Source organism: Mustela nivalis (genome assembly GCF_964662115.1).
Source record: "Mustela nivalis genome assembly, chromosome: 17".
Lineage (NCBI taxonomy): Eukaryota > Metazoa > Chordata > Mammalia > Carnivora > Mustelidae > Mustela > Mustela nivalis.
Window position 1 is genome coordinate 5,867,667 of NC_139036.1, and position 13,387 is coordinate 5,881,053.

Below are 13,387 nucleotides of genomic sequence, written 5' to 3' on the forward strand. Positions count from 1 at the left end.
CTCCTGGCTGCTGCACCAACTTCCAGCCTTGAAGGACACCGGCTGCTGCTTCTCCGGACTTGCAATTTCATATACTGGCCGGTTCACCGCCAGTGACTCCCTTGGGAGATCTCCACTGTCGCCTCACTGAGTCTGGCTTTGAGGACTCTCCCCATCCCAAGGGACATCTACCCACATACCCTCCAGTCCTCAGCCTGGGAGTCCAGCCTGCTCACCCACGAGGTGCCCAGGCACAGAGGGCCTGATCTCCGATCCTCTGGAAACTGCACCTGCCTTGACCCCGAAAAGTCCCAGGGCTCAGGCCCAGCCCTGCCCCCACTGTAGGAAAGCCAGCAGCCTCCCTGTGCAAGCAATTTTCAGACTTAGCAGGAGAGCTGCTCCAGGTGGGAAGGAGCCCCTGTACTCATTGTAGCCCCCATAGGCAGCGCCCGCCCTTAGGACTGCTGTCATCAGCACTCCGACCTGGAGGGCTGCATGTGGCCTCTCCCACAAGGATCCAGACCCTCCCCTCACTTGCCTTTTAGCACTTGAGCCCACAGGGCCGAATTTAAAACAGACGAAGCCACAGAGGGGAAAGTTCCACCATCTAAGCCACTCAGGCAAGTCTCCCCTGGGGCAATTACCTTCATGTCTCATGTGTGCCTGAGAAATGGGAAGGCTGCCTCCCCTTCACAGAGCTTTCGGGGGAACGGGGGCCTAATAGGTGCTCAAGAAATGGAAGCCCCTCCCAGCGGTCCAGCTCCCACAGACGGGCACTTCCCGTGCATGTCCCCACTGGGAATGGGTCTGAAAGACCCTTACTAAGCACCAGGGGCTGTGACTGAGGCACCCAAGACTGTCCCAGCAGATGGCTCTGTGTGTCTCCGGGGTCTGGTCCGCCCTCCCTTTTCCTAGAGGAAAAAAAAGCAGAGCCCATCCCCTCTGGTGAACACGGCCTATCAACCCACCAGCCTTGGGCACCCCCACCCCAAAACACAGCTGGCTGCGTCCAGCCAGGGGCGCTCCTCAGCAGAGAGACCTCCAAAGCCAAATTTCCACATCAGGATTTCCTGGAAAAAGTGTGGCCACCAGAGGAACTCTGAAACAGGAGTCCTGAGCCAGGAACCAGGAGGCTATGGGCCCTCCTAAGAAGGGATACATGTGCTTTCTCTCACATCTGAATCCCGGGAAGGGAACCAGGGAAGCCCAGGACACACACCTGAGCCTGCCTGACGCACACCAGTTTCTCAAAATACACAACCGGGAGGGTTCTGGAACCTACTTTTCTGCCAGGCCACGAAAATCTCTTTCAGGCTCAATTTTGTTTGAATGCTACTAATCCCTTTAGGGGGGATATTGTACCTCTAGGAGGCCACGCTCTGGTTCTGGTAATATTTTCACAGGCTATTTCCCAGCAAACTCACCCAAAATCACTTAGCCCCATCAATCATTCTTTCTTTCTCTCTGTCCTTTTTATTTTTATTTTTTCTTTCTAAACTTGCTACCCTGTTCTTTGCAAAGTAGGTCAGGGGTCAAATTATAAATAAATTCAGACTCCGTGATTTGGGAGGTGTTTCTGCAGAACATTTGGTCTACCCTTACACAGTTGTGGATAACCGCCTATTGAAGTCTGTACAACAATCCTGGGGTTGGGCAGGTTTTTACGAAAGGGGATGTCCTATGAGGTCAGTCCTCTCCCCCACTCCGCCCCCACCAAAGGACTTTTGAAACTTCGAAGCCCACTCAGGCTGTGACCATGAGCTCAGCGATTAGAGGAGAGGGAGTCCTCCCAACTGTCACCCAGACAATAAACAGCCAGCCGACTTGGCTCAGCAGGTCCTCTGCAGTCCTGGGGGCAGGCCAGAACCCCAGGAACAGGCCACTCTCAGGCTCTGGACCTTAGCCCCGGGAAGCCGGACCAGGAGAGGGGCGCTGCAGCACCCCTGATCGGGCGGGTGGCTGGGGCCGGTGGCCAGGCAGGCTCAGCTGACCAGCAAGTGGGTGGCTCCTAAGCGGCCAGGCAGCTTGACCCGGGGCAGCACAACCGTCCACCGGTGGCAGGCTCCGGGCTCCGGGACCCGATCGATGCCACTTTTTTTTTTTTTTTTTTTTAACTGATCCGGATCCTCCGCGCGTCTTCCCTAGAGCGCGGGACTCCGCAGCCCTCGGCCGGCCCCTGCCACCGCCGGGAGCGCGCCCGGCCGCCCGCTCGCTCCAGAACTCAGGCAACAAGTTGTCCTTCCTCAGGGCGGCCACGATGTGCTCGGGAGGCCCGGCACGGGGGACGCTCCGGGGGCGATCCCCGCGCTGCCCAGCCCCGAGGGGCGCCCGCTGCCTCGGCCGCCGGCAGTGTCGGACGCGCAGCGGCTGCCCCCGGCCGGCTCCGCGACGCCCCTCGGACAGGGGCGGCTCCGGCGTCCCCGGGTGCGGGCAACAGGTACGCGGGCGCGCGGAGCAGCGCAGCCCCGTGTCTTCCGGCCCCCGGCCCTCGCCCCTTACCTCCAGCAACTGCACGTAGCTCGCCGGGAACCAGCCGCGGAGCCCGTCCTCCTTCTCGCCTTCCCACCAGCCGCCGTCCGGGACCTGCAGCAGCGTGATCAGCTCGCCCGCGGCGAAGCGCAGCCCCTGGCCGTGCCGCTCCCCGGAGAAGGGGTACAGGGTCCGGCAGCGGGCGCCGGACATGGCCTTGGCGCCCGGGCTCACAGCGCAGCCTGCATCCCTGACGAGCCCCGCGGGCTGGGCAGCGGCTCCGCGGGGTCCCAGGCGCCCGGCGCTCCGGGCTCCCGCGCTCTGGGCGCGCGCCGTCTCGGGGGTGCGCGGGGGGTCCCCGGCCAGGCGGGGGACGCGCGCTCCGCGCAGGGCAGCGGAGACTCGCAGGCTTCGCGGAGCAAGCGGCGACGCCCCCGGGCCGGGCAGCTCGCAGATCCAGCTCTGGGCGGGGGGGCGGGGCTCAGGGGGAGGAGACCCAGGCGCCGCGGGCTCCGGAGACAACTTCCCGGGGACGCGGAGCGCGGGCTGCGGCCGCGAGGGCCGGCCGGACTCGGAGCCGCCCGGGCGCGCGGAAATGCGCAGCTCCCGGGGGAGGTGGGATCCAGAGCATCGCCGGGGGCCCGGCTCGGCGGCGAGCGAGCGGCCGGGCGTCCGCGGAGAAGGGCTGGCGGCCGGGTGGCCGAGCGGGGACTCGCGCGGAGGCGAGGGGGCGGGGCGGGGCGGGGGCTGGACCAGGGCGGCCACGCCCGCGGAAGGCTGGGCGCTCCCTCGCCGAGGGGGCAGGTCGCTGGGGAGGGGTCTCGGCGCTCACACCCCCGCCTCCGAAAGCCTCTGGAACAGAAACGCCCTTCCGCGCCGGCTTTGTGGGTCTGGTGGCAGCCCGCGGGCGGCGGGCGCCTCCTCCGGGGTGTCTGCGAGGGAATGTGTCTGCGGCCGCCCCTGTCGGGGTTGGACCTGGGATTGAACTTGACTCACCGGAAACTGAACAATGGGTGAAGGACAGGTTTGAAGCCTGGCGCCAGAGCCGGGAGGCCGGGTGGCAGTGTGTTGCACTGGAGGGACGGGGCGGGGAGGCGGCGGAGTTGGGAGCCTCCTGAAGAGGATAAATGGAGGAAGGGGGAAAGGTGAGAGGAACAGCCCCCACCAATTTGCATGCAAAGGGGAGGCCGGCCCCAGGGTACCAGTCCTCCTGCAGTCCAGGCGGGCCAGCTGTAGAGCTCTATACCTGTTTATTGGGTCGACAAACTGTGGAAGGCTGCCACACCTTTCACGCAAGGAGCCAGGTAGCTGCGACCATCATCTGGACAGGTTCCTGCTCTCTAGGGACCAGAGGACCTGGATGCTGAAGAAACGACCTTGAACAGAGGGTTTAGAAGTAAAAGAAAGTGGATTTCTTCTTTGGCCTACTCTAAAGGAAAACTTCAAGTCCTATTTCCTAAGCTGTAAATAACCCGACCCTTTAATCTCCCTGTATGCTTCAAATGGCCTCCCCTTAGATTCTGCTCAGTAATCTTCCTTGGCTCCCTGTTGCCTATTAAATTAAGTACAGACTTCTCAGCCTGTGCCCTTCAGACTCTCCACAACACCTCCCCTAGCCTCTTCTCTCAGGATGTTTGCTTGGATACCGCCTTACGAAACCCTCTTGTCTTAAGGATGGGCTGAGCCTTAAGATCTCTCAGTGGTTTTCAATCCTGGCTGCCCATTAGAATCACCTGATAACTTCTTAGATGCTTGTGCCCAGGCCCACCCTAGCTTTGGAAAATACACTTTGAGCCATAGTCTGCAATGAAAACATTTTACCTTCAGCTGCCTCAGCCTGGCCTCTGGCCACAGGCAAGCTGACAGATAGAGATTGCTTATCATACCCCATCGATTGCAAATGCACAAACCCTTCGTGTGGCTCGAAATGGGTGGGGAGGGGGGGGACAAACTCTGGACCACAGTCACCACGCGGCGTCCATCGCTTAAGGCAAAGCTGCAAAATTTGATATAGGAAGCAGTCACTAAAAATAACGGACCTGATCAGTCACTAAAAATAACAGGACTCAACCTGAGTTACAAGAACCTCACATTCCCTGTATCGGAATGGATACGCGAGTGTCAGCAGATCAACCCCAGCTTTCACATCTGATGATAAGGCCCAACTCAAGTTAGGACAGCCGGTCCAAAGCCTTCTTGCAACTTCAAATCCTCCACAGTGCCTGCAATCCACCAGCGACCCAGTCTACCCTTTGAGAAATTTCTGCGTACAGGACATCCCAAACACTCCAGCTCTAAGTGACCTGCCCCAGATGATTCTGCAACAGCAAGATTGATTGTGGCTCTCTGGTTGATACCCAAGGTCAGTCTGGACAGAACTGACCATCCTAGCGGTCAGTGGAACTCCTGTCCCCAATGTCTTATGCATGGAGGAACTTGGACAACACCTAACACCCCAACACCTTTGGGTCTATTTTCCCATCTGTGATTGGCATCTGAATCCAGTAGCTGGAACTTGGGCCTTGAGATGGTTAAACTCAGTAGTGGCTCAGTGTGGCCTCTCTGGCCTCCCTGTATTCAAACCTTAGCTTTACCACTTCCTAGCTGTGTGCCCTTAGGCAACTGACTCAACCTCTCTGAGCTTCATTTTACACATCCGTAGAAGATGGTGGTAGTTCTATATCATCATTATTAAGAGGATTAAATAAGTAAAAATGTAAACTATGCCAATACCTGGCATATTAAGTACTCAAATATTAGCAATTATTATTGATCTAGTCCAATGGTCCTGGTTGTTTTGTAATCTAACACCTGTTTTGAGTGAAGATTTCCAAGACAATAATAGTGGGAAGCTATATCTTTGGGATGCCAAAAATGTTAAAGAAACACACGCTGAGTTTCTGTTTTCTCACAGGATCTTGAAGGAAAGATGAATTTCTCATCTATTGCCCCCCCCTTGCCTTCCTCTTCCTTGATTTTTTTTTAAGATTTTATTTATTTGTCAGAGAGAGCATAAGCAGGGGGAGTGGCAGGCAGAGGGAGAAACAGACTCCCCACCGAGCAGGGACACCCCCCCCCATGTGGGACTCGATCCCAGGACCCAGAGATCATGACCTGAGCTGAGGTCACACGCTTAACCTACTGAGCCACCCAGGTGCCCCTCTCCTGATCCTCTAGTTACACTCTGAAAATTCTATTTGAAATCTTTAATTATTTAACTTCTTTGAAACTAAGGTATTTTACTGAGTGGTCTCTTAGTAACTCTGGAGGGCAAGCACATTTGTTTTAATTTCTCTCTTTCCCTCTTAAAGGCTAACATGGAGTCTTGCAAAAAAAAAAAACCAAGTAGGCATTTGGTACTTCCTGAATTCATTTTGCAATATGAACAGGTCTGAACCCCTGCTCGTTTTCAGATTTTTCACATTGCCAAGTTACTCCATAAACACGTGTTAGAACATCTGGATTAGACTATAAACTCCTAAAAGCAGGCTTTCGTCTGTCTTTCTTAGCTTTCTCTCGACACTGTGCATTTATTTGTTAACTATGAGCTGGCGGGGATTTCTTTTCTCTCCAAGACAGTCTCCCATGCCTTTCCATCATCAGCCTATGGATGACAGAGAAATATCAAGGTTCCAGTTTCTTTAAAAAAGCTAAATATAAATTTGCCATCTGACCCCACCAATTCCCTCTTAGGTATCTACCTAAGAGAAATGAAAACACGTAGCCACACAGAGGCATTTTTTTTTTTTTAAGATTTTATTTATTTATTTGAGAACGAGAGCAGGAGTGAGAGAGAGCATGAGCAGGGTGGAGGTGGGGAGGGTAAGGGAGAAGCAGACTCCCTGCTGAACAGGGAGCCCAACTCCCTGTTGGGGAGCGGAATTCAGTTGATCCCAGGACCTTGAGAACCTGAGATCTTGACCTGAGCCGAAGGCCGACTCTTAACCAACTGAGCCACCCAGGCACCCCCTCTTCAGTGGAACATTCGCTCGGCCAAGAAAGGCCTGGAGTACTGACACAGACTACAGCATGCAGGAACCACAAAGACACCACAGAGTGGAAAAAAGCCTGATAAAAAAGGCTACCTATTGTGGGGTGCCTGGTTGGGTGCTCAGTTGGAGGAACACGTGACTCTCGACCTTAAGGTTGCATGTTCGAGCCCCATGTTGGGTGTAGAGATTACCAAAAATAAATTAATTAATTTTTTAAAAATGTACGATTGCATTTAGAAGAAAATTCCAGAAAAGGCAAATCTATAAGAGACGGTAAATAGATTTGCGGTTGCCTCGGAGCTGGGGGTAAGATGAGGGAATAAGTGAATGGTCCCAAGATTTCTTTCTGGGGTGAGGACAATGCTTGAGAATATAATTGTGGTGATGGTTGCACAACTCAGGAAATCACTGAATTGGACACATAAAACAAGGGAAGGTTTTGGTATGTAAATTACACCTCAAAAAAAGCTGTTACATAAACCAAAATGTAAACAAGCCTCTATAAAGGCCTCATTCATTCGTCAAGGGTCTCCACCTCCCTTTCCGTGTCCGTTCATTCAACAGCAACCTAAACAGCAGAACCATTAAGCACAGACTAGGAGATGGACAAGGGGCTGGGCTTGGTGGTAGAGACACAAACATAGCCCCACCGCGCTTTTAAATAAGGAATTCCTGTAGGTCGGTAGGAAAGATAGGGGTGACTCCTTAAAAAACAAAAGGTGAAAGACTTGAACAGACATTTCACCAAAAAAGATACCCCAAAGGCCGATAATAACAACACCTCAAAAGGTTCTCAACCTCGTGAACCATCAAGAAAAGCAAATCCAGGGGCGCCTGGGTGGCTCCGTGGGTTACGCCGCTGCCTTCAGCTCAGGTCATGATCTCAGGGTCCTGGGATCGAGTCCCGTGTCGGGCTCTCTGCTCAGCGGGGAGCCTGCTTCCTCCTCTCTCTCTTGCCTGCCTCTCTGCCTACTTGTGGTCTCTATCTGTCAAATAAATAAACAAAATCTTAAAAAAAAAAAAAAGAATAAAGTATGGGTGTATTTATAAATAAAAATGGAAATTTACAAAATGTATGGTAAATATCAAAACAAAAGAGGAAACACCACACACTGAGGAGGACCCAAGGCGGTTGGAGCTCTCCTCCAGGGCTGGCCGGAGCCCGCTGGAAAACGAGATAGTCAGCAAATCTGATTCATAGCATTCCCTATGACTCATCAGTCCCCCTTGTAAGTGTACACCCAACCGAGATGTGTTCCTCTGTTCACCGAGAGACATATACAATGTTTATAGCAGCAATACATATGATAGCCCAAAGATGAAAACAGCCCAGTCCACCAACGGTAGAGTAGATAAGAGGTGCCTGGCAGGCTCAGTCAGTAGAGTGTACAACTCCTGATCTGTGAATCCTGAATTCAAGCCCCGCATTGGGTGCAGAGCTTACTTACAAAAAAAAAAAAAAAAAAAAAAAAAAAAAAAATTAGGGGCACCTAGGTGGCTTAGTGGGTTAAGGCCTCTGCCTTCAGCTCAGGTCATGATCCCAGGGTCCTGGGATCGAGCCCCGCATTGGGCTCTCTGTTCAGCAGGGAGCCTGCTTCCCCCCCACCTCTCTGCCTGCCTCTTTGCCTGCTTATGATCTCTAATCAAATAAATAAATAAATAAAATCTTCTTTAAAAAAAAAAATTAAAGGAAAGAAAATATTATAGTCCCTGATCTCAATGAACACATAATCTAGATTCTAGATTCTAGAGTATGGTTCTCCAAACTTCTTTGGGTATAGATCTCCCTCAGGAAAATTCCCCAAATTGATGTACTTCTGTTATTTATAATTTAATACGTGAACCACTGAACAAATAGGTACATCACACACAAAATTAAAATGTTAAAAGGGTTGCATTAAAATCTAAAAAGAAGAGGATTTTCTACATTGTCTTCCTGTATGATAGTCGATGTTTTTTGTACGTCCTGGGAATCAGGGATGTTGAGAGTCAACTTCGAGGAGACAGTGAGCTGGAGAAGGAATTTAGTTACTGGAAATAAGCTTTTTTGGAATCATGACTTTGGAGAAAAGAACTGGGTCCAGTTCTCCTCCTGGAGTCTAGGAGGAGCCTGGCGCAGGGCCGGAAAGATCTGTTCCTCTTCTCCCCGGTTCTCCCATCTGGAATCCAAGACAGGCCCAGCCAAAGATTCGGAAACATCAGCGTCCTAGAACCAAGCTAAAATGGAGTCACTTCTGTCAGGGACAAGGTGGAAACGGTCCACGTAGGCACGTAAAGGAAAACTCAACCTGACCTTCCAAGAATTCACGGCTCTTCAAGAACACCCGCCAATCCCCAAATGCCACGTCTGTTCAGACCATCTCTGGGCTGCCGGGCTCACCTGACTCTGCTCCCCTCACCCAAACAAGACAGAAGATCACCAGGCAGGGGCGCCTGGGTGGCTCAGTGGGTTAAGCCTCTGCCTTCTGCTTGGGTCATGATCTCAGGGTCCTGGGATCGAGCCCCACGTCGGGTTCTCTGCTCCGCAGGGAGTTTGCTTCCTCCTCTGTCTCTGCCTGCCTCTCTGCCTACTTGTTCTGTCTGTCAAATAAATAAATAAAAATCTTAAAAAAAAAAAAAAAAGCTGGAAAAGATCAAACGGCTTGTCCATTTACCCCTAAAACCCCCTTAGTCTGTGAGCAACACTGAGCTCATTCCCATCTCCCTAACTCGCCCTCAGAAGTACTGCAGTAAACTCCACTTTCGGTGTTGTTTTACTCAGTACGAAGACTTCGGTTTTTGACAGCGAGTCTAAGAATCACTCAAGGCCGTTGTCAGAAAACGATGTCTATTCCCTGAGCCACATGCCCAGAGATTCTGATCGCTCGGGTCAGGGATGGGACCCAGGAAACCGAGGGTTTTTAACAAACCCCCCAGGGATCCTGCTGGAATCCTCAGCCTGAATTGGAGAGACACCATGCGGGGGCAGACCGCCCTTAAACACCGAGGTGGTCGTGGATTTCCAGGCATCACCTGTACCATCAGAGCAGCTCATCCTTCCGAAGTAGGAAGGGTTCACATTTGTGTCTCCTCCAGCCATCTGAAAGGATGGCAGGGGAGAAGGACAGGGCCAGGCGCCGGCGGAACATGGGAGGCAGAGGACATAAAGAGATAAACACGGAGAGGAAACAATTTGTGGGGAAGAGACAAAGTAAGAGAAAGGGATCGGGGCTGGAAGAGAGAGGGAGGAGGGGAGAGACAAGCCGGTCTATCTTCCAACCAAGCTCCCCCCACCCCTGCCAATATACACACGTGCACGATGGGAACCCCCCTCCCACCACGCTTCCCCAGAAAGCTGGGGGCTTCATCTGCAAAGAGAAGCCTGGAGGGAAGGAGAGGGAAAGACAGAAGAAATTAGGGACACCTGTGTGACTCAGTGGGTTAAAGCCTCTGCCTTCAGCTCAGGTCATGATCTCAGGGTCCTGGGATCGGACCACACATGGGGGGGTGTCTCTGCTCAGCAGGGAGCCTGCTTCCTCCTCTCTCTCTACCTGCCTCTCTGCCTCTTTGTGAGCTCTCTCTGTCAAATAAATAAATAAAATTCTTAAAAAAAAAAAAAAAAAAGGACAGAAGAAATTAAGGACGCTGTGTGGGACCCAAAATCACATTCAGAAACAGAAGTCCATTTTTTCACAGGTCTTGGCGGGCGGGTGGCAAAAGAACCTTCCGCCCCATTCCCTCTCACCCCTGGAGGAAGCAGTGTGGAAAAGAGCCTGCCCTTTGGGAGTAAGTAACAACAAAATATCCACAAAAGAGCCCCCCAGAGACAGGCAAAGCCACCAGAAAGAGAAAAGTCTGAAGGGCCAGGACCCACCTCCAATTTAATGGCTCCATTAACATATCTAAAGCTTGGACTACCTTTTGAAAGGTATCCCAGCCTGCTTTTCCTGCCCCAAAGGCAAGCCCAACAGACCCCAATTTCTCCCTACAGGCAGCGTGGCTGCAGCTGGGGTTTTCATCCATAAGAAATGTCCCTCTTTACAAAGTGGGAAAGTAGTTCTAGAATGTTCCTTCAAAGGCGCTTCCGTGACCCTAATCCCTGGAGACTCATGAGCTTTGCAAAAACTCACAGGAGTTGCTGGCTGAGGAAGACTGTCAGGACCCCCACGTTTTTTGTTGTTTTTGTTTTTTTGTTTTTTTGTTTTTTTCAGGACAAAACCCCCACCACGCGAGTCTCTATTCTTCTGAAGACTAAAAATAAATTCGGAATTAATCACAACAGAAAAGGAACAGTCTCTTCGAGGACTATAATTAGCTCTCCGTTTATTAATGAAGCCTCCAATTATTAGGCTCGTCCGAGTCCCAAATTTTTGCTTACTAATTATACGCCTAGGACAAGTGGCTTCACCTCTCGAAACCTCCATCTGTAGAATCTTCTCGTCTACACAGGAGAAACGGTGATACTTGTTTCATGAGACCAAGGGAAGGAGCGGCCACAGGAGGCCATCTGGGGACTGTTCCTGCTCAGGGGTCCAGCACTACTAACGTGCACAGGGCTGGGTGCCAACCGGAGGGGGCTCTGCTTCTGAAGCCAGAGAGTGGTCTCTGGAAACATCCAGGCCTGATATCATGAGGAGGTGGAAGGAATGTTTGTTTACTCTCCAGACTAGTAAAAATTCCTGCCAGAACCTTCCAGAACAACGCCAATGAGGAAACAGAACGCAGGCTGACATTCCCTTGATTTCCCCAACGGGGAGCTCCCAGTCAGGCGAAGGAGGCTTTTCCAAGCCCTTCTCATGGGCACCTGAAGGTCAGAGCCGGAGAGGCATGAAGGATCCTGTGCGGACCCGTGGGGCTTCCTGAAGACTGGGCAGAACATGCTTCATGAGAGAAACTTCCAGCAAACTGTCCTTCAAAGCTGTCCGTTGCCGCCAAACACCTCAAGTGACCTCTAGGAAGCAAAAGGGCAGGGGCAGGGCTCGCCTCTGGCCATTTGAGGTTGGCGGTAATGAGGCAGCAATCTCTGCTCTCCCAGAGCCCAAGGTCCAGATCCTCCAGGAATCCAGGACTCAGCAAGAACTTGGCAAAAGGAATTTGGAACAAGCAAGGCAAGAAACATGCTCGGTGTTGCTCAACGTCAAAGTCAGGCTACGTTGACAATGGGGCTTCCTAATTCTCTTTTCCTTCCTTCTTATAGGCTTGACATTTTCCAGAATAAAACAGGACACACAGGCACCTGTATGTCCTCCGTGCACCTGACTCTTTTTTTTTTTTTTTTAAGATTTTATGTATTTATTTGACAGAGAGAGAGACCAAGTAGGCAGAGAGGCAGGCAGAGAGGGGGAGGCAGTCTTCCCTCTGAGCAGAGAGCCTGATGTGGGGCTCGATCCCAGGACTCTGGGACCATGACCTGAGCCTAAGGCAGAGGCTTGACACACTGAGCCACCCAGGCGCCCCTCAGGTGCACCTGCCTCTTAACCAAAGTCCTTCAGAACCTCTGTCGAGCCGACTCCCTCAGGGTCTTCAAATTATTCTAACAAACAAGCTTTTTAAATCTGGTCTTCCCAGTTTACAGTATATGGAACGGGGTATCTTGACGGCAGGAGGAAGGGAACGCTTGACAATCGCAGGCTAGAGATCTGGAAGAATCCCTCAAAAAGGCTGCAGAAAGTCCAGAGTATCTGAGCCCAAAGCCAATTGTCTTGCGGTGAGAGCTGGTATCAGACTGAGCCACACAAAAATCACGCCAGATCGTTTCTGATCTCTGCACATACTGGTTTTAATGCCATAGACTCAAGAGAGTGTCCCTCCGTCCAGACCCACCTGGAACAGGTTAAGCAAGGGATGTGAAGGTCTCTGCCCTGCCCCGAGCCTCCCACCTTCCTTACAGACTGTCCCTGTCTAATGCTTTCCATTCTGGTTACTCTGGATTCATGGCTCACCAGGAGCTTGGGAGCTTGGGAACTTGGGATAAGTCCAGAGGCTTGGGACAAACTCCGAGAGACTTGGGCTGAGGCGTCCAGGAAGGTTCTCAGGCACAGACCCGTCTGAGGATAGCGCTTCCCAACTTTTGTTAACCATTAGAATTCCCTGGAAATTTAAAAAAAAAAAAAAATTCTGATGGCCAGATTGTAGTCCATATCTAGTGGGAGCCAGGCCACAAGCTTCTTTTAAAGATCTCCCGGGACAGCCAAGTTTGGGAACCATCGACCCAGTGAACCATGCATGACAGTCCGCCGACAACCTCCATTTCCAACGGCAGAAATCACCCGCAGCCCCAAACACACCACTTCTTCAGGGGGCAAACATAGGGCAAGGGAAGGCAAAGGGCTGCCCAGGCAGGTGGCTCTGGGTAGGTCCTGGGTCAAGTTCAACGTATTCCCGAGTCCGGGCTCGATGGCTTCTCCCACCGGGCTGTGCAGCCCTGTCTGTTTCCCCGGGGCAGCCCTGCCTTCCGAGGCTCGCTTCACGAGGGACACACACTGGGGAGCCACTTCCCCTGCCTGGGAGCACAGCCCAGGACCCACCAGGGAGCGTGTTGCCATGACGATGGATCCTGGCATACAGTTCCCCAGCCCCCTTCTGCTCCTGCGAGAGCCCTGTGAAAAATCAGCATTCGCAGGGTTTCCCAGGCTGCCCCGTCGTCTCCACAGGAGGGGGATGGGGGAGGATTTCCCCTCTCTCTGCTTCTGGGGGGGGGGAGATGGGGTGAAGGCAAGACCAACAGCCTCAAAACCAACACCCCCCCCCCCGGCTCCCCGTCTACTAGGAGACATAAAGAAATCCACCCCGGGGACAGCAGACAGCAAGGATGGTCAACTGTCATTGTTGTCACGATGTTTGTCCAGAGGAAAGGGGCTGGGGACCAATGGGTGGGGGAGGAGGGTCCGGACCTGGAGATAGGAGAGGAAGCGTGGAGACGTACCAAAGAGTGATTCTGAGAGAGAGCGAGAGGGAGGGAGAGCGAG

General features: G+C 52.6%; 1 protein-coding gene across 2 annotated transcripts in view; it reads right to left on the minus strand.

Moving 5' to 3' along the window:
• The window catches only part of GAS7 (growth arrest specific 7), a 203,053-nt gene extending 199,655 nt beyond the window's left edge, over nt 1-3,398 (minus strand). The window contains exon 1 of one of the 2 annotated variants that reach the window (XM_082708220.1): nt 2,479-3,398. In XM_082708220.1, the coding sequence (XP_082564346.1) occupies nt 2,479-2,661 (183 nt within the window). In that variant the 5' untranslated portion in view covers nt 2,662-3,398. The remainder of the gene's footprint in view (nt 1-2,478) is intronic. The other variant, XM_082708225.1, reaches the window with a different exon arrangement.
• Nucleotides 3,399-13,387: the final 9,989 nt, after the last annotated feature.